The sequence below is a fragment of the Brachycentrus maculatus genome, unplaced genomic scaffold (assembly GCF_059751285.1).
Source record: "Brachycentrus maculatus isolate JH-2025_06_01 unplaced genomic scaffold, ASM5975128v1 h1tg000440l, whole genome shotgun sequence".
NCBI lineage: Eukaryota > Metazoa > Arthropoda > Insecta > Trichoptera > Brachycentridae > Brachycentrus > Brachycentrus maculatus.
The window spans coordinates 136925-163026 of record NW_028281188.1 but is presented as its reverse complement, the minus strand read 5'-3'; the positions used below and the strand labels follow the sequence as shown (position 1 = coordinate 163026).

Here is a 26102-nt window from a genome sequence, read left to right as displayed (position 1 = left end):
GATTTATGACGTTCTTGAAAGGAGTGAGCGACATGTGTAACATTTACCATTCTACCCATGATTGACATGTTGTCTAGTAATCACCAGCTGGAACCCTGTGAATACCTAGACTTCCATATTCTTCTTCATCTGTGTTATACCAACCTTTCCGGAGCCAACGAGGCCGATGACAGCGCACAACTTTCCTCTGGGAATTGTCAGAGACATGTTCTTCAGCGTCGGCTGCTCGCCCCAGGACGCCGTCACCCCGTTCAAGGAGACATCCGGGATCTTCTCCATGTCTCCGGCCGGCTCTTGGTGGAGTGGAACCATCCTGTTCTGGGAGTCCACTTCGAAGGCTAGAATTCAAAATATCAACACTTATTACATTCTGATATTATAATCATAGATCAAGAAATATCAATGTCTGGGCAGGTTAACACATTCGGATGGGTATTTTATAAGTCTACTTTGACTTTGATCGTATAAGTAGGTACATTTTGAGCGTGTCTAAATACTTGTTCAGTAAATCTGGATTATCTCTAATCACAGGAGTTATTTTCATATTATTTTTTGACATCTCATGACAAGTCTGGGCATTTACGAGGCTGACGACTAGTCATATACTAATAAAAAACCTCACATACTAAAAAAAGAGTTTTTGCTCAATAGAAAGCTTCTTTTCATCTCGCCAATAGATATCTCTAGTGAAGTTCTAGTGATTCAAGAACAATGTTTCAAAATTGGTTCATATATATAGAGCTTCCAAGAATTTGAGAAGTGTGGTTGTCAATAATGGGTACAATTGGTGAATGTTACACGTGTGTAAAGTGATCACTTAAACCAGCCTATGACGGTCGTCAGCACTGTAAATGATGAGATGCTAAAAAATAAATTCTCTGTTCATGTAAACCAGCATTGTGTTCTCTTCCCATGCGACACCTATCCATATTAGCACTGATGTACTAGGAATTAGATGGTAGCTGCAGGAATATGGCAAGTAAACACAGTAGGAGATAACTCCTAGTCGGGGCTATCCATATTAGCACTGATGTACTAGGAATTAGATGGTAGCTGCAGGAATATGGCAAGTAAACACAGTAGGAGATAACTCCTAGTCGGGGCTATCCATATTAGCACTGATGTACTAGGAATTAGATGGTAGCTGCAGGAATATGGCAAGTAAACACAGTAGGAGATAACTCCTAGTCGGGGCTATCCATATTAGCACTGATGTACTAGGAATTAGATGGTAGCTGCAGGAATATGGCAAGTAAACACAGTAGGAGATAACTCCTAGTCGGGGCTATCCATATTAGCACTGATGTACTAGGAATTAGATGGTAGCTGCAGGAATATGGCAAGTAAACACAGTAGCAGATAACTCCTAGTCGGGGCTATCCATATTAGCACTGATGTACTAGGAATTAGATGGTAGCTGCAGGAATATGGCAAGTAAACACAGTAGGAGATAACTCCTAGTCGGGGCTATCCATATTAGCACTGATGTACTAGGAATTAGATGGTAGCTGCAGGAATATGGCAAGTAAACACAGTAGGAGATAACTCCTAGTCGGGGCTATCCATATTAGCACTGATGTACTAGGAATTAGATGGTAGCTGCAGGAATATGGCAAGTAAACACAGTAGGAGATAACTCCTAGTCGGGGCTATCCATATTAGCACTGATGTACTAGGAATTAGATGGTAGCTGCAGGAATATGGCAAGTAAACACAGTAGGAGATAACTCCTAGTCGGGGCTATCCATATTAGCACTGATGTACTAGGAATTAGATGGTAGCTGCAGGAATATGGCAAGTAAACACAGTAGGAGATAACTCCTAGTCGGGGCTATCCATATTAGCACTGATGTACTAGGAATTAGATGGTAGCTGCAGGAATATGGCAAGTAAACACAGTAGGAGATAACTCCTAGTCGGGGCTATCCATATTAGCACTGATGTACTAGGAATTAGATGGTAGCTGCAGGAATATGGCAAGTAAACACAGTAGGAGATAACTCCTAGTCGGGGCTATCCATATTAGCACTGATGTACTAGGAATTAGATGGTAGCTGCAGGAATATGGCAAGTAAACACAGTAGGAGATAACTCCTAGTCGGGGCTATCCATATTAGCACTGATGTACTAGGAATTAGATGGTAGCTGCAGGAATATGGCAAGTAAACACAGTAGGAGATAACTCCTAGTCGGGGCTATCCATATTAGCACTGATGTACTAGGAATTAGATGGTAGCTGCAGGAATATGGCAAGTAAACACAGTAGGAGATAACTCCTAGTCGGGGCTATCCATATTAGCACTGATGTACTAGGAATTAGATGGTAGCTGCAGGAATATGGCAAGTAAACACAGTAGGAGATAACTCCTAGTCGGGGCTATCCATATTAGCACTGATGTACTAGGAATTAGATGGTAGCTGCAGGAATATGGCAAGTAAACACAGTAGGAGATAATTCCTAGTCGGGGCTATCCATATTAGCACTGATGTACTAGGAATTAGATGGTAGCTGCAGGAATGTGGCAAGTAAACACAGTAGGAGATAACTCCTAGTCGGGGCTATCCATATTAGCACTGATGTACTAGGAATTAGATGGTAGCTGCAGGAATATGGCAAGTAAACACAGTAGGAGATAACTCCTAGTCGGGGCTATCCATATTAGCACTGATGTACTAGGAATTAGATGGTAGCTGCAGGAATATGGCAAGTAAACACAGTAGGAGATAACTCCTAGTCGGGGCTATCCATATTAGCACTGATGTACTAGGAATTAGATGGTAGCTGCAGGAATATGGCAAGTAAACACAGTAGGAGATAACTCCTAGTCGGGGCTATCCATATTAGCACTGATGTACTAGGAATTAGATGGTAGCTGCAGTAATATGGCAAGTAAACACAGTAGGAGATAACTCCTAGTCGGGGCTATCCATATTAGCACTGATGTACTAGGAATTAGATGGTAGCTGCAGGAATATGGCAAGTAAACACAGTAGGAGATAACTCCTAGTCGGGGCTATCCATATTAGCACTGATGTACTAGGAATTAGATGGTAGCTGCAGGAATATGGCAAGTAAACACAGTAGGAGATAACTCCTAGTCGGGGCTATCCATATTAGCACTGATGTACTAGGAATTAGATGGTAGCTGCAGGAATATGGCAAGTAAACACAGTAGGAGATAACTCCTAGTCGGGGCTATCCATATTAGCACTGATGTACTAGGAATTAGATGGTAGCTGCAGGAATATGGCAAGTAAACACAGTAGGAGATAACTCCTAGTCGGGGCTATCCATATTAGCACTGATGTACTAGGAATTAGATGGTAGCTGCAGGAATATGGCAAGTAAACACAGTAGGAGATAACTCCTAGTCGGGGCTATCCATATTAGCACTGATGTACTAGGAATTAGATGGTAGCTGCAGGAATATGGCAAGTAAACACAGTAGGAGATAACTCCTAAAGAACGCAAACTACGAGTCACCTCGTAGTTGGCAGTCAACGTGTTAAGTATGAGAAGTGATGAAGAAGGGTTAGCTTGCCTAAGTTGCCGACTCCCTTGTACTCCAAGTTCTTGGCGTCCCTCTTCCTCTTGTCCTCCTCGTGGTCCCGCTCCTGCAGCATGAGGTAGTCCTGGATGCGCGTGCAGGTGACCTGGCACTCGGCGCCCTGCGACACCGCGTTGGGGTAGTGGAAGGCCAGCGTCTCCTGGATGCGGTTGTAGAACTGCGCCAGCGAGAACACGGCCGCCGCCGAGATGGGGTTGCCCATGAGCGAGTAGGCCAGCAGCGTGATGTACAGCGACGCGCGCTCCGTGAACACCATGAAGCTCATGTACACGCCGCGCAGGTACGACGCGCCCATGATGGCCGACAGCTCGTACTCGCGCGCGGCCGCCACCACCTTCTCGAAGGGCTTCTCCCAAGCGTACATCTTGATCACCTAACACAAAAAAACATATAACAAAAAAAAACCAATTTATCACTTATATAATCCCCGTTGTTTTGGGGCAGTTCTTTCAAGAGTTCTATATATCGTGGGTACTCATTCATTCATTCAAACCCTTATCCGCACCCCAATGGTGCATAGGGCACTGCATACAAACGCAAAATTATCTTGGTCGTTACTCACATGAAGACAAGGTGATCACCCTGCGCTTCTAGGACTAGTCCAGGGTAATATTAAATAAATATTAGAGTGTAAAATCACTAATATTTATTCTCACCCCCCCTGGGAATTGAACCCGGGACCACCAGGACGGTAGCTGAACCTGCTAACCTTTACACCACGGCGGCGGACAAATCATATATAATAATCATATATCAAATATTCCGACTCCTGACTTGACCACTTTCGAGTATTTTAAATACTCGAAAATGCCTAGTTTTCCCCATTCTTCCTCAGCTTTTATTTCCAACTGCTTTCGCCTCATATATTTGTTTTACTGTTATTTCTTCACTCATCATTTATGCCTTATTTAGACTTATTTGCATTTTCAATATACAAACCAAGTATGTATACAAACAAAAGGACACTCACTTGAATTCCGTTGATAATTTCGTTCATCAGACGCACCCTCTCGTCTGTCCTTTTGGCAATCTTCATTCTCATTTTGGACGTTAGACTACTCAAGTAACCTGGAAATGAAACGATAATCAGCTGACAATTATTTATTATATCAGACACTGGGTTATTCACCCTACGGATGAGGTGTCAATTTAAAGGTGTCCTAACTTGATGTGAAACACCTATCGTTCCTCTTTATATGAAAGAAGATGGAAGTTTGAGCATTCCAGGGCTTACAACCTGGCATTAAGCTGGCTTAAGCGATCATTTTATACACTAATGTTGTAAGCCCTGAGATACTCAGACTTCTTTATATGAGAGAAGATGGAAGTCTGAGTATATGTAATAATATATAATAAAACCCTTATCCGCACCCCAATGGTGCATAGGGCACTGTGTCATATAAACGCAGTGTTATCTTGATCGTTTACATATGAAGGAAAGGTGATCAGCTCTCCGCTTCAGGTACCAGTCCAGGGTAGTATTGAATAAATATTACAGTGAAAAAATTACTTATATTTATTTTACCCCCCTTGGGAATCGAACCCGGGACCTCTAGAACGGTAGCCGAGCGTGCTGACCATTACACTACGGAGGCGGACCAAACTGAGTATATGAAAGAAGATATTTTATATTCGAGATAGAATAAGAAATGCCAGGATCAGGGAAATATGCGAGATGGAAGATGTCGTTAGGGGGGGAAGGCAACGAAAGAGACAATGGTATGCGCGTGTGAGGAGAATGGAACCATCCCTAATCCTCCACATACGGCTAACCACATGGTAGACGACTCGCGGGCAGACCAACAAAGAGATGGGTCGATAGCTGGGAATCGACATCGTAGGAGGCTGATCTCCTTTAAAAAACAGGCCACAAGGCCTGCAACAAGATGACAAAGAAGAAGAAGACATATACAGTATCTAATATAAAAATACACCAATGAATACACTTATAGAGAAACAAAAACTCTTAAAAATAAAATAATAATAAAATAACAAATAGTAAGCACTGGTAAATACACGTCTCCTTCACACACTATCAGCGAGCAGCGAGAGAGAGTGAAACACAACATTTACATTTATCCATTATAACATGGAGAAGAATGCTGAGAAAGTACAGACTTCAAGGTGGATAACAATATATTAAATTAATCTATACTTTCAATGCCTCTTTCTACACCTCCGTAGTGTAATGGTCAGCACGCTGGTCCTGGAGGTCCTGGGTTCGATTCCCAGGGGAGGGTCAAATTAATATAAGTGAGTTTTTCACTGTAATATTTATTCAATATTACCCTGGACTGGTACCTGAAGCGGAGGGCTGATCACCTTTCCTTCATGTGTAAACGATCAAGATAACACTGCGTTTATATGAAGCAGTGCCCTATGCACCATTGGGGTGCGGATAAGGGTTTTATTATTATTATTATTATTATACTATCAAAAGCATTGGCTAACATGTGAAGCCACGGAATGGGAGAGAACATGGCATAGTTTGCATTATGTACAAATACTGAGAATATAGATTTTTGCCTAGTACCTCTTCGACTTAATAAAGATTTTATATGAAAGAAGATAGTATCTCGGAAGTCTGAGTATCTCAGAGCTTACAACATTAGTGTATAAAGTGATCGCTTAAGCCAGCTAAATGCCAGGAATGTTCAAACTTCCATCTTCTTTCATATAAAGAGGAACGATAGATGTTTCATATCAAGTTGAGACACCTATAAAAAGATTCTCTTCTGTGGGATCAATCTTATGGATTGGTTTGAAGCAACAAATGACACTGCTTTCCTTATTCCAGGTCATCAATTGGTTAAATACAGCATGTTCCATCTACTAGGTCTAAGAGCATCCTGTAAAAAAACATCAAAAAATTGAAGCATGTGGGGTCTGTCTGTATGAGTAGAATCAGAGAAGGGAGGTTTTCAAGTCTCATCTGCTCATTGGTTCTCAGTGCTAGGTTGGGTTGGGTCTCATACAAAAGCATCAAGACATCCTGACAGAACTAAAAACAGCTTACTCATATCTGCTCTTGAAAGTACTCCTAATTTATCAGATACAGAACTATCTGGGCATCCTGACAGACCTAAAGACAACCTGTTAAGTCTGCTCTAGAGTTTGCTGGGTTGGGTTAGGACAGATTTGGTTATACTGACAGACCCGGTTTGCTTACACAGAATAGGGAAAGAAGCAACCTGTGAGCGCCATTACTGTGGAGGCAGCGACGATGACGCTACCCACACGACCTTCGACTGCCCAGCATGGAATGAATCGCGGACCTCTTTAAAGGATGAACTTGGAAGCACTTAACTGTCGCCACGCACCATGCCCATGCCCATACCCAAGCACCATGGTCCCCTCCATGCTGGACAATGGAATGGTCAGCCTGGGCAAAGTACGCATTGTGTGTTATGAGGGCAAAAGTAGAGCAAAGATCCCGGCGTAGATTACCAGTGCAGAGACCCTGGGTGAGGTCTAGGACCATAGCTGCCTCCCTGAAGTAATGCACGAAAGCAGATTCCGGGGAGGCAGCTGACAGAGAGGAGGGAGTTCTCTTTAGTGGGTAGAAATCCCACACTACCTCAGGAGCTTGGCAAAACTCGGTTTGCTGGGTCTGGTTAGGTTAGGTCAGGTTCGCACTCACTTTGCACCGGCAGCGTCTGCAGGATGACGCCCGCCACGCCGATGAGCGCGGCCATCTCGACCTGCGTGTAGATGAGGTAGCACATGAGCGCCATCTGGAAGGGCATGATCCAGAGGAAGTGCAGCCAGAGCAGCACCGTGTCGAAGCGGCCCACGTCGTTGGACATCAGGTTCACCACCTGCCCGGCCGTGGTCTGGCCCAGGGCGGCCGTACTTAAACGGAGGGTCTGCAAAACGACAAAAATTACATGTTTTACATATCATCTCAATATAGATAAAGAATAATACTATCTAATTTATATTTGAAGCACCATGTATGATGGATAGATAGATGTTTCAATGATGATATAAAGAAAGAATGCAAGGCTAAGCTAAGCATTATCAATAAAATGAAGAAATGTTTAAAATTCATATTTGAAGCACTTACTTTGTGATTTTCCATTTTATAATTAAAATGTAACTTTGTTTTAAAATCACTATAAATATTTTATTATAACTTAATTATAATGTCTACCAGTTTCGAAACTAACCGCTTCTTTATCAAGACTGATTAATACTAAAACTATATCTACTTAACAATATTCAAAATATTTTGACGCTTAGGGAAAGAAGCTTAGGTAGATCTCAAATGGCTTTATTTTTTATTTTTTTTGGTGATTGGCAGTCACAGTCAAAAGGTTATTAAATATATTTCCAATCACTCATCCTGCCTGATCCCTTAATATTTTATATTAAGCACAGCTAGACGTACCAACGAGTCCATTCATCGAGAATTACACTTGGATAGCGTGACTCTGGCCAGTGTCTGTACACGATGGATTCCCCAGTTCTTTGAACACGTTGCGTGTGGCAATCAGGATATCCTGGAATGACTGGTTGAGATCGGTAGCCTGGAGGGGAAGAGAGGGAGAGGAAGATCCCCACACGATGGACTGATCAAGTTAAGGTGGTTGGAGCGCTACGTGCAGCGCAGTCAAGGGATAACTGGAGAAGAGTCGTTGCTTCCACAAGGGTCACAACCCTCAGTAATGAGGAATAAGACGGAGAAGAAGAATATTTTCAGTTATATGGTATCCTTCGGGAGGTTATTGTGTTGGGAGGTTTGTTTTTGAGGGGGTTAGGTTGGATTAGTCCGCCTCCGTAGTGTAATGGTCAGCACGCTCGGCTACCGTTCTGGAGGTCCTGGGTTCGATTCCCAAGGGGGGTAAAATAAAATATAAGTGATTTTTTTCACTGTAATATTTATTCAATATTACCATAGACTGGTACTTGAAGTGGAGGGCTGATCACCTTTCCTTCATGTGTAAACGATCAAGATAACACTGCGTTTATATGACACAGTGCCCTATGCACCATTGGGGTGCGGATAAGGGTTTTATTATTATTTTATAATTATAGGTTGGGTTACCTTTCTGTAGAGCAGCGAGCAGCAGGCGACGCGGATGCGCATGCCGCGCTGCATCTGGCGCAGGGCCATGTGGTGCTGGATGACCACGGACACGAAGGAGACGGCCACCAGCGCGCCCGCGTACTGGCACGCCGCCTGCCGGCTCGGCCCGCCCGGCTCGAAGTGCGTCACCAGCAGCGCCAGCAGCACGGGCTGGAACGGTCTGCGAGCAAGAGCGTCATAATCAGAACACCAGCCAGACAGCATATACACACAACACTCAGAACACCAGCAAGACTAGATAGACAACATATACAACACTCAGAACACCAGCAAGATCAGCCAGACGATATATACAACACTCAGAGCACCAGCAAGATCATCTAGATGACATACACAACACCCAGAACACCAGGAAGATCATCCAGATAGTATATTTATGAGTGACTATATCCTCCCCCCTATTGTCTATATTCCCACTGATAAGAAATAAAAATATAAAAAAATAATAAAAAATTAAATAAATAAATAAAAATTAAAACCAGCTCTCTTCAATCTTCAACGTCCCAAGGACCCTACTCTAAAATTTAGAATCAGCTTCACATACGGTGTTTGAAAATGATGCGCAATGCATCGAAACACGTGTCACAGTAGATTTTAAGAAAAAGTGGTATTTACTAAGTAAAATTTTAATTAAAAATGGATAGGTTTTACCACAAAGTGACTGCCGAATCAATTAATGAGAAAATTCAAGAGGTTTGAAAACGCGAGATCGCTCACTCCTTTCAAGAACGTCATAATTCAAATATCGTCAATTTTCAGTTATGCATCTTTTCGGAATGCCCAGAAAATGTACTATATCCCAGCAAAAGCGGCATATTTTTAACTTAATATTTACCCGCTACAGGGCAGAAAGTGTTGTTTTTACATTTTGAAGAAATGGTATTGTTTAATTTTATTTTTAAATATAATAAATATTTTTCAAATGGAGAAAAAACCTTCAGGTTTTACCTAAAAAGATCTGTTGCACAGTAAAAAGTTCAATAAGTGGCATGATATTTATTTTTAATACATTGTGTTATATTTTTAAACTTTAAAAACGTTCTCCTGAAAAATGAAGTTTTTTTTATTTATGACGTTCTTGAAAGGAGTGAGCGATATGTAACAGGATTGTTTTCTTTTATGTTCAAAAATATATAAGCTATGAATCATTTTGTAACCTACTTAAAATGAAGGTTAGTCTGAAAAATGTATGAGATTCTCGTCTTCCTTAACCTGACTTACTGTCAATTACCTTGGATAAATGACTCCTAAATGATTGATGATGATAAGAATTCAAATATCTACAGTATTTTTCCCAAATATATCGTTCAAACGCATGGGGTGACTGTAAAAAAAAATGTCCCATTAAAATAAACATATCGTAATCCATAATAAAAAAATTATACTCAGTCATATCGCTCACTGCTTTCAACAACGTCATATATCACTCACTCCTTTCAAGAACGTCATAAATAAAAAATCGTGCATTTTGAGTTGTGCGTGTTTTCGGAATGCCCAGAAAATGTACTATATACCAGCAAAAGCAGCATATTTTTAACTTAATATTTACCCGCTACAGGGCAGAAAGTGTTGTTTTTGCATTTGATGAAAAGGTATCATTTAATTATTTTTTTGAATATACTAAATATTTTTCAAATGGAGAAAAAACCTTCAGGTTTTACCTAAAAAGATATATTTTTATATTTATATTATATACCTTTAGATTTTATCTGTAGTACAGTAAAAAGTTCAATAAGTGGCTTGATGTTTATTTTTAATACATTGTGATTTCTTTAAAAACGTTCTCCTGAAAAATCTAGTTTTTTATTTATGACGTTCTTGAAAGGAGTGAGCGATATCAAAAATCGACAATTTTCAGTTGTGCATGTTTTCGGAGTGCCCAGAAAATGTACTGCGAATTACTCGGTATGAGAGGTATCACTGTACTGCAGATTTTGAACCTACTCAGGTTTTAAGTCGTTGAATAGCTAATGGATCTTTGTCAGACGGGAGGAATATCTAATTTAACATACTCAACCTATAAAGGATTGTATTACACTCGTGCAGTGTTTATAACAGCCGATATAATTCATATTTTCATTCATCAGTTTCTTTTGGAAAATTCGCCTTCGAAAAAACGCCATTTTCGTTAGTTGGCAATGAATGACGTCACATAAACTTTGGAGTTATTTTAATGTTGATGTCTTTGCTAAATTATTGGCGGCTCTATTTGTTGATGTCTTTGGTCCACCCTCCCACCCCCCCACTCCCATCATATTTGTATAACACAAATGGTTGTGTAGTGGTAAACAAACACTCCACCCTAATACTATGACAGCTTCTTTAGACAATAAACCATATGACGGCATAAAACGTTCGATGACGGAAATTTGATGACGTATGCGAACGCACGTTTTTCGTTTTGTAAAAATATCTAAAGTTTAAACCTTCATATCGCTCACTCCTTTCAAGAACGTCATAAATAAAAAAAAACTTCATTTTTCAGGAGAACGTTTTTAAGGTTTAAAAATATAATACAATGTATTAAAAATGAATATCAAGCCACTTATTGAACTTTTTACTGTGCAACAGATCTTTTTAGGTAAAACCTAAAGGTTTTTTTTCCATTTAAAAAATATTTAGTATATTTAAAAAAACTAATAAAACAATAACTTTTCTTCAAAATGCAAAAACAACACTTTCTGCCCTGTAGCGGGTAAATATTAAATTAAAAATGTACCTCTTTTGCTGGGATATGGTACATTTTCTGAGCATGCCAAAAACATGCACACCTGAAAATTGACGATTTTTTATTTTTGACGTTCTTGAAAGGAGTGAGCGATATCTCCCTTAGTTCCTTACAGATTTCAATAAGAATGCTACTGATAGTCTTGTGATTTTTCATATTAATTTTTAAGTAGCCAATAATCACACATCGTGATATTTATCCATTCCGCTTATATTTTATGATGATTTTGAGTCTGAGTGTCATTGACATGGTTTTGTATAAACACAGCTCAATACGAACAAGTTCTCGACAAGTCGGGATGATTGCGTAATATGTGTTTTGTTTAAACCTGCTGGGCCTCCCAAGAGACTTGGCACGCTGTAGAAATAAATTAAAACGACTTAGCCAAAAGTCGTTTCAAACAAAACAAAAGGATCTGTGAGATGCTGAATTAGCTGTCTTAAATTTGAGTATTGAAAAAATAAGGAATTCCTAACACCTAATTATTGGCACTGCTACCTTTTAATCCAGCCACACGTGCTGACCTCTACACTACGGAGGCAAACAGTAAGTTAAATGCATGTAAAATAATTTACTGGATGCGATCTCTCAGAAGAATGTGCGACAAAACGATGCATGATGGATCTGCGAATAGTGAAATAAGGAAGGAATGCAAAGCTGAGACAAGCATTATCGATAAAATTAAGAAAGGCGTGTTGAGATGGTTTGGACATGTAGAACGAATGAGTGAGGAGAGAACGGTAAAACAAATTTATGAGGCGAATGTAAGTGGAAAAAAGAGCAGAGGAAGACCGAGAAAAACATGGCACGATCAGGTATGCCAAATACTTGAAAGTGGTCAGGTTAGGAGTCGTAATAATCGGCGGGTATGTATGAGGAGATGCATGAACGTGGAACAGGCGAAGAATGTTTGCAAAGACAGAGTGGTGTGGCGTTCTATTCTCGCTGCCTACCCTTGCGGAGAAGTGGCGTGATGGTTAGTTAGTTAGTTAGTTATAATTTACTGATTGCCTTGCAATTTTGACACAACGATGCATTCGAATACGTGCGTGTTTTCGTAAACACATGTGACAGAAACAAACATGTTTTTTTTACTGTAATGGCAGCGCCATCTGTTGAACGTAACAGCACGCGACAGACATTGCTCATGTCGGACAGCGTGCTTCTTGACAGATGCCGTCACTAGCAGGGCTGAGCCACAGCAACGAGTACGGTCGGTGAATATAAAAAACGATAGTTAAAAAAAATTATTCCAATCAAAATATGGTATTCGTTATAAGCGATTACGTCAGTTACCCCGTCTTGGCTTAGTGATTTGCTAAATTGTATCTAGGCGCCATGCGCTATCGGGCAATGTGCAGGTACGTACTAGGCAGGTCGGTTCTAGGCAGGTAGGTACTAGGCAGGTAGGTACTGTGCAGGTAAGTACTGGAAAAGCAAGTAATAAGTAAATAGGTACTGGGTAGGTAGGTACTCGGCTGTCCAAGCAGTAAAACACAGTAAGGGACATTTTTTTGTAGTACGTTTTTTTGTTGTTGCATTTTTGGACTGAGTACGAATCTACTTAGTCCAAAAATGCAAAAAAAACGCACTTCAAAAAAATGTCCCTTGTGTTTTGAGTTTGGACAGCCGTACTGTGCAGGTAGGTACTGCGTAAATAGGTACTATACAGATAGGTAGGTAATAATAATAATAATAATAATTTGGATAATTTGTATAGCGCCATTTTCGTAAAATACTACCTCAAGGGCGCTTATAGAGACATAGATAATAATAATAATAATAAGATGACGATGATAATGATATAAAAAAAATGGATAATAACTGGGTAGGTAGGTACTGTGCAGGTAGGTACTGGGTAAAAAGGCACTGCGTAGGTAAGTACTAAGCAGGTAGGTGCTCTGAAAGTAGGTAGGTACTCCCGCCACATTTCAGGGCCGGCATAGAAACTCTATCGGTTTCCATTCGGACGCATCCATTTAAAAAAAACATTTAAAAATATTGGCATTTAATCAATCGCGCAAATTTTCCGCGACCAGAGGTAAACATTACTCCTAATGCCTTCAAAGGTAGGTACTATTGGCAGGCAGGTACTATTGGCAGGCAGGTACTATTGGCAGGTAGGTACTAGGCTGGGCCTATTAAATTCTGCGTGTGGCATAAATGCATAATTTTATATACACTCCGCGTGACCGACAAGCAGAATCGCCAATACCGCTTGTACAGGCTGTGACAAAACTAAGTACAAAATCATTTTCAATTTGAAATGTCACTGACGGTGAAATTTCAATCTCTTTCTCTGGGAAGTGCCTGTTGAGGACACGACGGATTCTTCAGTTCTTTGGGCACGTCGCGCGTGGCAATGAGGATAGCCGGGAACTGATAGATCACTGGTTGCGATTGGTAGCCTGGAGGGGAAGAGAGGGAGAGGAAGATCCCCACACGATGGACTGCACTGAATTTTAACAGCAGTTAGGTTAAGTAAGATAATATCTGATTTTTTAAAGTTAAAATCGGAATGTTTATATATATATATATATTTAACTATCTATTTTGTGGTTAGCCTGGAATGACTGGTTGAGATCGGTAGCCTGGTGGGGAAGAGAGGGAGAGGAAGATCCCCACACGATGGACCGATGGAGTTAAGGTGGTTGGAGCGCTACGTGCAGCGCAGTCAAGGGACAACTGGACAAGAGTCATTGCTTCCACAAGGGTCACAACCCGCAGTAATGAGGAATAAGACAAAGAAGTTCAGACTGCATCTGCATGACTACCAATGCAATGGTGCATAGGGCACTGCATCGTACCGACGCAGAGGGTCCATGACTTGATCGTTTTTACCCGAATACATGGCAATGGATCTTTGTCAGACGGAAGGAATATCTAATTCAACATACTCAACCTATAAAGGATTGTATTAAATTCGTTTTGTGTTTATAACAGCCGATATGATTAATATTTTCTTTCATCATTTTCTTTTGGAAAATTCGTCTTCGAAAAAACGTTATTTTCGTTAGTTGGCAAAGAATGACGTCACAGAAACGACGGTGTTATTTTAATATTGGTAACATTGCTAAATTATTGGCGGCAACAAGCTAACCATTACACGGACAAATATTTATTTATTTATTTGAACTTTTTGTACAATATGTGTGTACATTGGCGGGCTTATTGCTATAAAGCAATATCTTCCAACCAACCAGTCAGACAGAACAGACTAGTGTGAACGATCTAGGCTTGTACCTTTTGATGTCTGTTAGAAATTAGTGGGGAGATAACGCTGGAACAGGTTAAGAAACATAAGAGAGCATAATTACAAATTAAGAATTTAAACAGGGTAACATGAATAGAAAAACAAAATGACCATAGAGTAAGGAAGGCATGAGAAAATGGAGGGGTCAGGGGAGGAGGAGATGGACAGTTAGGGTTCTAAGGTAAGATAATGATGTTTCAGGCGTTTTTTAAGGTTAAAATAGAAGGTGCATTTTTACGTGTAATATATATATATATATATATATATATATATATATATATATATATATATATATATATATATATATATATATATATATATATATATATATATATATATATATATATATATATATATATATATATATATATATATATATATATACATATATATATATAACGAAAATAAACTGATGTCGTCTTTTGAGCCACCGTATATTTTATCACTAAACCTGTTCTTTCTCAATATATACTTATATTATTTTAAACATGTTTATAAGTTTATTGGATATTGATGTCTCTATGGGGTTTTATGAGCAAGGACAGTTAGAATGTATTGCTTTGAGGTATTTTCATTTCGCGGAATTCCTTCGAACGCATCCACGTCACGCCATGTTACAGCCAGCTGATGATATCAACTGTCATTTTTCATGTCGTGGTTTGGGGTTTTTGGTAATTTACCTGTTTGGACCTATGCTTACTTAATTTTATTGTTTAAACTTAGTATTGTATACTTAATTTGGAAGTTTAAACCTAATATTGTTTACTTAATTTTATAGTTTGCACTTAGTATTGTATCCTTAATTTGACAGGTTGTACCTTAGATTGTTTACTTAATTTTATAGCTTGGAACTAGTATTGTGTACTTTGACAGTTTAGACCTGTGATTGTTTACTGAATTTTATAGTATAGACCTAATATTGTATATGTACTTAATTTGTCAGTTTGATCCTAAGATTGTTAACTTAATTTTATAGTTTCGACCTAGTATTGTATACTTAATTTGTCACTTTAGACCTAGTATTGTATACTTAATTTGTCACTTTAGACCTAGTATTACATACTTAATTGGACAGGTTGAACCTAAGATTGTTTAGGTACTTAATTTTATAGTTTCGACCTAGTATTGTATACTTAATTTGTCAGTTTAGACCTAACTAGTATTGCATACTTAATTTGACAAGTTGAACCTAAGATTGTTTACTTAATTTTGTAGTTTCGACCTAGTATCGTATACTTAATTTGTCAGTTTAGACCTAACTAGTATTGCATACTTAATTTGACAGGTTGAACCTAAGATTGTTTACTTAATTTTATAGTTTCGACCTAGTATTGTACTTAATTTGTCACTTTAGACCTAGTATTACATACTTAATTGGACAGGTTGAACCTAAGATTGTTTAGGTACTTAATTTTATAGTTTCGACCTAGTATTGTGTACTTAATTTGTCAGTTTAGACCTAACTAGTATTGCATACTTAATTTGACAGGTTGAACCAAAGATTGTTTACTTAATTTTATAGTTTCGACCTAGTATTGTATACTTAATTTGTCAGTTTAGACCTAACTAGTATTGCATACTTAATTTGGCAGGTTGAACCATAGATTGTTTACTTAATTTTATAGTTTCGAACTAGTATTGTATACTTAATTTATCAGTTTAGACCTAGTATTGCATACTTAATTTGGCAGGTTGAACCTAAGATTGTTTACTCAATTTTTCAGTTTAGACCTACTTGTATTGTATACTTAATTTGACAGGCTGTTAACTTAATTTTATAGTTTGAACCTAATATTGTTTACTTAATTTGACAGTCTGGACCTAGTATTATTGTTTACATGATTTTACAATTTGGACTTAAAATCTAAAAAGTATAATAATTTATCTTACTTGCACAATATCATCTGTATAAAAAGCATAGCTCCGTCGAACAGGTACCCCCAAATGAAGGTCCTGAAGATGGCCCTCCATAGCGCAGGTTTCCTCCCTTTTCTCTCCGCTTTGGCGAGCTCCTTGAACCAATTTCTGCAAAAAATAATATATACAGATTTAATTTTAATATTTTAATATCTATGGTATTCTTTCTAGCAACCCTTATTATATAACCTATATATGTTAATAAAATGTATTACCACACACAGGCCATGCCTTTATGGGATCTTTTTTTGTATTAACCCTTAATAACTAAACATTCGTCTGGCGGACTACGCAATCTTACTTAACTTAATCAAAAGTATTTATTAAAAATAGTAACCGGTTACATGGCACTTAAGTTTGGTTTATAAGGAATGAATGTAAGAGACATTTAACTATAAATCACTATTTTGCACAGCTACTACATATCGCTCACTCCTTTCAACAACGTCATATATCAAAAATCGACAATTATCACTTGTGCATGTTTTCAGAATGCCCAGAAAAAATACTTTATCCCAGCAAAAGCGGCATATTTTTAACTTAATATTTACCCGCTACAGGTCAAAAAGTGTTGTTTTTGCATTTTGAAGAAAAGGTAATTTCATCAATAATTTCAATTATTTTTTTAAATAAACTTAATATTTTTAAAATGGAGAAAAAACCTTCAGGTTTTACCTAAAAAGATCTGTTGCACAGTAAAAAGTTCAATAAGTGGCTTGGTATTTGTTTTTAATACATTGTATTATATTTTTAATTTTTAAAAACGTTCTCCTGAAAAATCAAGTTTTTTGATAAATGACGTTCTTGAAAGGAGTGAGTGAAATGTATTAAATGTGAGAACATCTGTTTAACGGATCTTTGCGAGTGTTTTTGCCTAGAATTTTCACTCATGAATAACATGAAATTATATATAATAAAACCCTTATCCGCACCCCAATGGTGCATAGGGCACTAAGTCATATAAACGCAGTGTTATTTTGATCGTTAACACATGAAGGAAAGGTGATCAGCCCTCCGCTTCAGGTACCAGTCCAGGGTAATATTGAATAAATATTACAGTGAAAAAATCACTTATATCGATTTTACCCCCCCCTGGGAATCGAACCCGGGACCTTCAGAACGGTAGCCGAGCGTGCTGACCATTACACTACGGAGGCGGACTTTAAACATAAAGAGTAAATCCACTCACGAGTAGGCATAGGCTATGAAACTTATAAAGTTGAAGCCTGAATAGGGACATGATAAACGGTGTTGCATAAGCCGCAGCTAGATTTCAGAGTCACTTGGACGTTAGGTAATTAAAAAAAAATTACGGATCTTTTCCTTACAGTATCAATTTTTCAATTCCGCCTCTGTAGTGTAATGGTCAGCACGCTCGGCTACCGTTCTGGAGGTCCCGGGTTAGATTCCCAGGGGGGTCAAATAAATATAAGTGATTTTTTCACTGTAATATTTATTCAATATTACCCTGGACTGGTACCTGAAGCGGAGGGCTGATCACCTTTCCTTCTTGTGTAAACGATCAAGATAACACTGTGTTCATATGAAGCAGTGCCCTATGCACCATTGGGGTGCGGATAAGGGTTTTATTATTATTATTATTATTATAAATTTTTAAAGGCAGTTTGGAATAATCTCATAGATACGAGATTTTGTTGTTCATTCGGTTATTAAAAACGTGATCGATTACGCCTCGATAGATTGTTTAATTAATTCCCATAGTTATGCAGACAGACAACACCATCAGTCTGGTCGAAAAATAGAAAAAAATATGAAATAATACACTAAAAAGGTGGAGGTGACCTTTGTAGTTTAGACGCAGTTCTAGGAACCGGATTTGAGATTCGAAAAAAACATAAATATTTGATGTTGAACACACTTCAATGAAATCGCTCACTCCTTTCAAGAACGTCATAAATCAAAAAACCTGATTTTTCAGGAGAACGGTTTGAAAGTTTAAAGATATAATGCAATGTATTAAAAATAAATATCAAGCCACATATTAAACTTTTTACTGCGCATTAGATCTTTTGAGGTAAAACCTGAAGGTTTTTTATCCATTTGAAAAATATTTAGTTAATTTAAAAAATTATTAAACAATACATTTTCTTCAAAATGCAAAAAAAACACTTTCTGCCCTGTAGCGGGTAAATATTAAGTTAAAAATATGCCACTTTTGCTGGGATATAGTACATTTTCTGGGCATTCCGAAAACATGCACAACTGAAAATTGACGATTTTTGATTTATGACGTTCTTGAAAGGAGTGAGCGAAATGTCCACTATTATTATTTATCCTTATTTCCAAACCTTGAGGCGAAGTGTGCAAGCCTCTAAGGCTCTTATGACATACACATTATACAACGTACAATGTAAAAATAACAGAAATGATTGAAAGAAATAACAGTATACTAAAAGTAAAATTTTAGTCCGCCTCCGTAGTGTACTGGTCAGCACGTTCGGCTACCGTTCTGGAGGTCCCGGGTTCGATTCCCAAGGGGGGGTAATAATAAATATAAGTAATTTTTTCACTGTAATATTTATTCAATATTACACTAGACTGGTACCTGAAGTGGAGGGCTGATCACCTTTCCTTCATGTGTATCGATCGAGATAACACTGCGTTTATATGAAGCAGTGCCCTATGCACCATGGGGTGCGGTAAAAAACATTATTTTTTGACATCTCATCAAAGATGAAGAAGAATATGGAAGTCTGGGCAATTACGGGGCTGACGACCGTCATAGGCTGGTTTAAGTGATCACTTTACACACGTGTAACATTCACCGATTCTACCCATTATTGACAACCACACCACTCAAATTCTTGGAAGTTCTATATATATGAACCAATTTAGAAACCTTGTTCTGGAATCACTAGAACTTCACTAGAGACATCTATTGGTGAGATGTAAAGAAACTTTTCCATATTCTTCCTCATCTTTGATGAGATGTCAAAAAATAATATGAAAATAACTCCTGTAATTGGAGATAATCCAGATTTTGTGAACAAGTATTTGGACACACTCAAAATGTTGTAAAAGTGAAAATCATTGAATATGTACCACAAAAGTGATATTCTAAAAAAAATTAGAGTGAAACAACGCTTATAATATTAATAGCACAAATGTGTTTGTACTACTTTCAAAATCCGCCAGATCCATGTAAGTCGATTTTACAAAAAAACGCAAAATTCTCCGGGTAACATTTATGTTTAACAGACTTGTCTGTCTTTAGATAAAATATTATGAAATAGAGATTTTTCCCATTTTTTTTTAATTATTCAGTATTTAAAAAAAAACACGAGACACAAACTGATAATGACGTCATCTTAATTTTTGACCTATCCCCGCTCTCTGATTGGCCGATATGGGCATTTTTCCATGAACATAGCGGAATTTGAAATACAACGCTGTTTTTAAGTATTTTTAGCAGGGTTTTCGAGTATGTAAATATTTTTAACCCTAAAGCACATAATTGGCATTCCGATGGAGTAATTATTTTAAAATCTAGTAAAATTGAATTAGGTGGATTTTGAAAGTAGGCGACACAAATAGAGCAGATTAAGATCGACGAAAACTTGTTAAATAAAAAATAAGAGGTCCTCAGTACAGTTACATATAAATGTCAGAAAAAATCAGAGTCACACAAAATTACAGGTTCTCATAAATGTTTAAACAAAATAAGAGTTTTTCGGAAAAGAGTAACTTAAAAATGAGTTACTATCAGAAATGTAACACAAAATTAGAGGTCTTCTGAAGAAAGTAACAAAAAAAAGAGTTACAATTAGAAAAGTCATATAAAATTAGAGGCCTTCTGAAGAAAGTAACAAAAAAAGAGTTACAATCAGAAAAGTCATATAAAATTAGAGATCTTCGAAAGAAAGTAACAAAAAAGAGTTACAATCAGAAAAGTCACACAAAATTAGAGGCCTTCAGAAGAAAGTAACAAAAAAGATCTTCGAAAAAAAGTAACAATAAAGAGTTACAATCAGAAAAGTCACACAAAATTAGAGATCTTCGAAAGAAAGTAACAAAAAAGAGTTACAATCAGAAAAGTCATATAAAATTAGAGATCTTCAGGAGAAATTAACAAAAAAAGAGTTACAATCAGAAAAGTCACACAAAATTAGAGGCCTTCAGAAGAAAGTAAAAAAAAAGATCTTCGAAAAAAAGTAACAATAAAGAGTTACAATCAGAAAAGTCACACAAAATTAGAGATCTTCGAAAGAAAGTAACAAAAAAGAGTTACAATTAGAAAAGTCATAAAAAAATTAGAGATCTTCGAAAGAAAGTAACAAAAAAAGAGTTACAATCAGAAAAGTCACACAAAATTAGAGGCCTTCAGAAGAAAGTAACAAAAAAGATCTTCGAAAAAAAGTAACAATACAGAGTTACAATCAGAAAAGTCACACAAAATTAGAGGCCTTCAGAAGAAAGTAACAAAAAAAGATCTTCAATCAGAAAAGTCATACAAAATTAGAGATCTTCGAAAGAAAGTAACAAAAAGAGTTACAATCAGAAAAGTCACATAAAATTAGAGGCCTTCAGAAGAAAATAACAAAAAAGAGTGACAATCATAAAAGTCATACAAAAACCATACAAAAAAGTAAAAAAGAGTTACAAAAACACATTTTGAATATGAATATTTTAATTCTGACTAAGCCGAGAACAAAAGTAAATCAATAATTTAATAGACTGTAATTATATTTTATCCGCCTCCGTAGTGTAATGGTCAGCACGCTCGGCTACCATTCTAGAGGTCCCGGGTTCGATTCGAAATAAATACAAGTGATTTATCCACTCTTACATTTATTTAATTTTACCCTAGACTGGTACCTGAAGCGGAGGGCTGATCACCTTTCCTTCATGGGTTAACGATCAAGATAATGTTTTGAATATTGAAAGCATTAACTTTGTGGATCATATTGATATATTATTTCAAGAAATAAAAATACTTTGTGTTTTGATCCACTCACATTTTTATTAACCAACTAGTTTCGGCAACAAACTGTTGCCCTCTTCAGGGTTTCATGAAATTCATGAATAATTCAGGGTTTCATGAATAACATTTATTACAATATATATATATATATATATATATATATATATATATATATATATATATATATATATATATATATATATATATATATATATATATATATATATATATATATATAAAAAGAAACACTGCATTGATAACACTTTTGTCTGCCTCCGTAGTGTCATGATCAGCACGCTCGGCTACCGTTCTGGAGGTCCCGGGTTCGATTCCCAGGGGGGGTCAAATAAATATGACTTTTTTCACTGTAATATTTATTCAATATTACCCTGGACTGGCACCTGAAGCGGAGGGCTGATCACCTTTCCTTCATTTGTAAACGATCAAGATAACACTGCGTTTATATGAAGCAGTGCCCTATGCACCATTGGGGTGCGGATAAGGGTTTTATTATATTATTATATGATTCAGTGCCCTATGCACCATTGGGGTGCGGACAAGGGTTTGACGAGTAATTATATTACAGCAAGGGAGAGGGAAGGTTCTGGTTTTATTTTTATATGACAATTAATATATACATTTAATTACAGATTATAATTCATGAGTAATTCATATAAAAAACCGTCTTCCTGGAATAATTGCCCTTATAAGGAACTTGCCTCTGAACGTAACCTATACTGGCATTGGAATTGTCGACTTCAATTAAAAATAACACCTGTTAGAGACATACATCAGACGCTAACTTCCATATTGTAATTAGTTTTTGCATATCGAATCCGGTTCAGAATAACGCTGCTGTATGATCGAGTGGGTTAGAGAAATATTGGTAACGTTTGAGATATTGCTTCCCCCTATTGTCTATGTTCCCACTGATAAAATAAACTAACTAACAAACTAACTAACTAACCATCACGCCGCTTCCCCGCAGGGGTAGGCAGAGAGAATAGAGCGCCACACCACTCTGTCCTTGCAAACATTCTTCGCCTCGTCCACGTTCATGCATCTCCTCATACATACCCGCCGATTGTTACGATTCCTAACCTTACCACTTTCGAGTATTTGGCATACCTGATCGTGCCATGTTTTTCTCGGTCTTCCTCTGCTTCTTTCCCCGCTAACATTCGCCTCATAAATTTGTTTTACCGTTCTTTCCTCACTCATTCGTTCTACATGTCCAAACCATCTCAACACGCCTTTCTTAGTTTTATCGATAATGCTTATCTCGGCTTTGCATTCCTTCCTTATTTCACTATTCGCACATCTATCATACATCTTTTTGTCGCACATTCTTCTGAGAGATCGCATTTCGATTGCATTCAGTCTACTTCCATCCTTCTTTTGCCAACTCCATGTTTCACTTCCATACATTAGAGTTGGAACCAGGACTCCGTTGTGCACTGCCAGTTTAGCTTCCGCTGATAGGTTTTTATTTGCTATAACTGATGCATATATATATATATATATATATATATATATATATATATATATATATATATATATATATATATATATATATATATATATATATATATATATATATATATATATATATATATATATATATATATATATATATATATATATATATATATATATATATATATATATATATATATATATATATATATATATATATATATATATATATATATATATATACATATATATATATATATATATATATATATATATATATACATATATATATATATATATATATACATATGTATATATATATATATATATATATATATATATATATATATATATATATATATATATATATATATATATATATATATATATATATATATATATATATATATATATATATATATATATATATATATATATATATATATATATATATATATATATATATATATATATATATATATATATATATATATATATATATATATATATATATATATGCATCAGTTATAGCAAATAAAAACCTATCAGCGGAAGCTAAACTGGCAGTGCACAACGGAGTCCTGGTTCCAACTCTAATGTATGGAAGTGAAACATGGAGTTGGCAAAAGAAGGATGGAAGTAGACTGAATGCAATCGAAATGCGATCTCTCAGAAGAATGTGCGACAAAAAGATGTATGATAGATGTGCGAATAGTGAAATAAGGAAGGAATGCAAAGCCGAGATAAGCATTATCGATAAAACTAAGAAAGGCGTGTTGAGATGGTTTGGACATGTAGAACGAATGAGTGAGGAAAGAACGGTAAAACAAATTTATGAGGCGAATGTTAGCGGGGAAAGAAGCAGAGGAAGACCGAGAAAAACATGGCACGATCAGGTATGCCAAATACTCGAAAGTGGTAAGGTTAGGAATCGTAACAATCGGCGGGTATGTATGAGGAGATGCATGAACGTGGACGAGGCGAAGAATGTTTGCAAGGACAGAGTGGTGTGGCGCTCTATTCTCTCTGCCTACCCCTGCGGGGAAGCGGCGTGATGGTTAGTTAGTTAGTTTGTTAGTTAGTTTATTTTATCAGTGGGAACATAGACAATAGGGGGAAGCAATATCTCAAACGTTACCAATATTTCTCTAACCCACTCGATCATACAGCAGCGTTATTCTGAACCGGATTCGATATGCAAAAACTAATTACAATATGGAAGTTAGCGTCTGATGTATGTCTCTAACAGGTGTTATTTTTAATTGAAGTCGACAATTCCAATGCCAGTATAGGTTACGTTCAGAGGCAAGTTCCTTATAAGGGCAATTATTCCAGGAAGACGGTTTTTTATATGAATTACTCATGAATTATAATCTGTAATTAAATGTATATATTAATTGTCATATAAAAATAAAACCAGAACCTTCCCTCTCCCTTGCTGTAATATAATTACTCGTCAAACCCTTGTCCGCACCCCAATGGTGCATAGGGCACTGAATCATATAATAATATAATAAAACCCTTATCCGCACCCCAATGGTGCATAGGGCACTGCTTCATATAAACGCAGTGTTATCTTGATCGTTTACAAATGAAGGAAAGGTGATCAGCCCTCCGCTTCAGGTGCCAGTCCAGGGTAATATTGAATAAATATTACAGTGAAAAAAGTCATATTTATTTGACCCCCCCTGGGAATCGAACCCGGGACCTCCAGAACGGTAGCCGAGCGTGCTGATCATGACACTACGGAGGCAGACAAAAGTGTTATCAATGCAGTGTTTCTTTTTATATATATATATATATATATATATATATATATATATATATATATATATATATATATATATATATATATATATATATATATATATATATATATATATATATATATATATATATATATATATATATATATATATATTGTAATAAATGTTATTCATGAAACCCTGAATTATTCATGAATTTCATGAAACCCTGAAGAGGGCAACAGTTTGTTGCCGAAACTAGTTGGTTAATAAAAATGTGAGTGGATCAAAACACAAAGTATTTTTATTTCTTGAAATAATATATCAATATGATCCACAAAGTTAATGCTTTCAATATTCAAAACATTATCTTGATCGTTAACCCATGAAGGAAAGGTGATCAGCCCTCCGCTTCAGGTACCAGTCTAGGGTAAAATTAAATAAATGTAAGAGTGGATAAATCACTTGTATTTATTTCGAATCGAACCCGGGACCTCTAGAATGGTAGCCGAGCGTGCTGACCATTACACTACGGAGGCGGATAAAATATAATTACAGTCTATTAAATTATTGATTTACTTTTGTTCTCGGCTTAGTCAGAATTAAAATATTCATATTCAAAATGTGTTTTTGTAACTCTTTTTTACTTTTTTGTATGGTTTTTGTATGACTTTTATGATTGTCACTCTTTTTTGTTATTTTCTTCTGAAGGCCTCTAATTTTATGTGACTTTTCTGATTGTAACTCTTTTTGTTACTTTCTTTCGAAGATCTCTAATTTTGTATGACTTTTCTGATTGAAGATCTTTTTTTGTTACTTTCTTCTGAAGGCCTCTAATTTTGTGTGACTTTTCTGATTGTAACTCTGTATTGTTACTTTTTTTCGAAGATCTTTTTTGTTACTTTCTTCTGAAGGCCTCTAATTTTGTGTGACTTTTCTGATTGTAACTCTTTTTTTGTTACTTTCTTTCGAAGATCTCTAATTTTTTTATGACTTTTCTAATTGTAACTCTTTTTTGTTACTTTCTTTCGAAGATCTCTAATTTTGTGTGACTTTTCTGATTGTAACTCTTTATTGTTACTTTTTTTCGAAGATCTTTTTTTTTACTTTCTTCTGAAGGCCTCTAATTTTGTGTGACTTTTCTGATTGTAACTCTTTTTTTGTTAATTTCTCCTGAAGATCTCTAATTTTATATGACTTTTCTGATTGTAACTCTTTTTTGTTACTTTCTTTCGAAGATCTCTAATTTTGTGTGACTTTTCTGATTGTAACTCTTTATTGTTACTTTTTTTCGAAGATCTTTTTTGTTACTTTCTTCTGAAGGCCTCTAATTTTGTGTGACTTTTCTGATTGTAACTCTTTTTTGTTACTTTCTTTCGAAGA

At 36.5% G+C, this 26102-nt stretch overlaps 1 protein-coding gene across 1 annotated transcript in view; it reads right to left on the bottom strand.

Annotated features, from left to right (window-relative positions):
- Positions 1-26102, bottom strand: part of LOC148302544 (ATP-binding cassette sub-family C member 4-like) — a 90948-nt gene that overhangs the window by 29245 nt on the left and 35601 nt on the right. Inside the window, exons 2-7 of the mRNA XM_088271448.1 lie at positions 16530-16664; positions 8617-8818; positions 7210-7435; positions 4540-4637; positions 3543-3942; positions 145-338 (exon numbers count right to left, since the gene is read on the bottom strand). Coding sequence (XP_088127574.1) covers positions 145-338; positions 3543-3942; positions 4540-4637; positions 7210-7435; positions 8617-8818; positions 16530-16664 — 1255 coding nt within the window. The remainder of the gene's footprint in view (positions 1-144; positions 339-3542; positions 3943-4539; positions 4638-7209; positions 7436-8616; positions 8819-16529; positions 16665-26102) is intronic.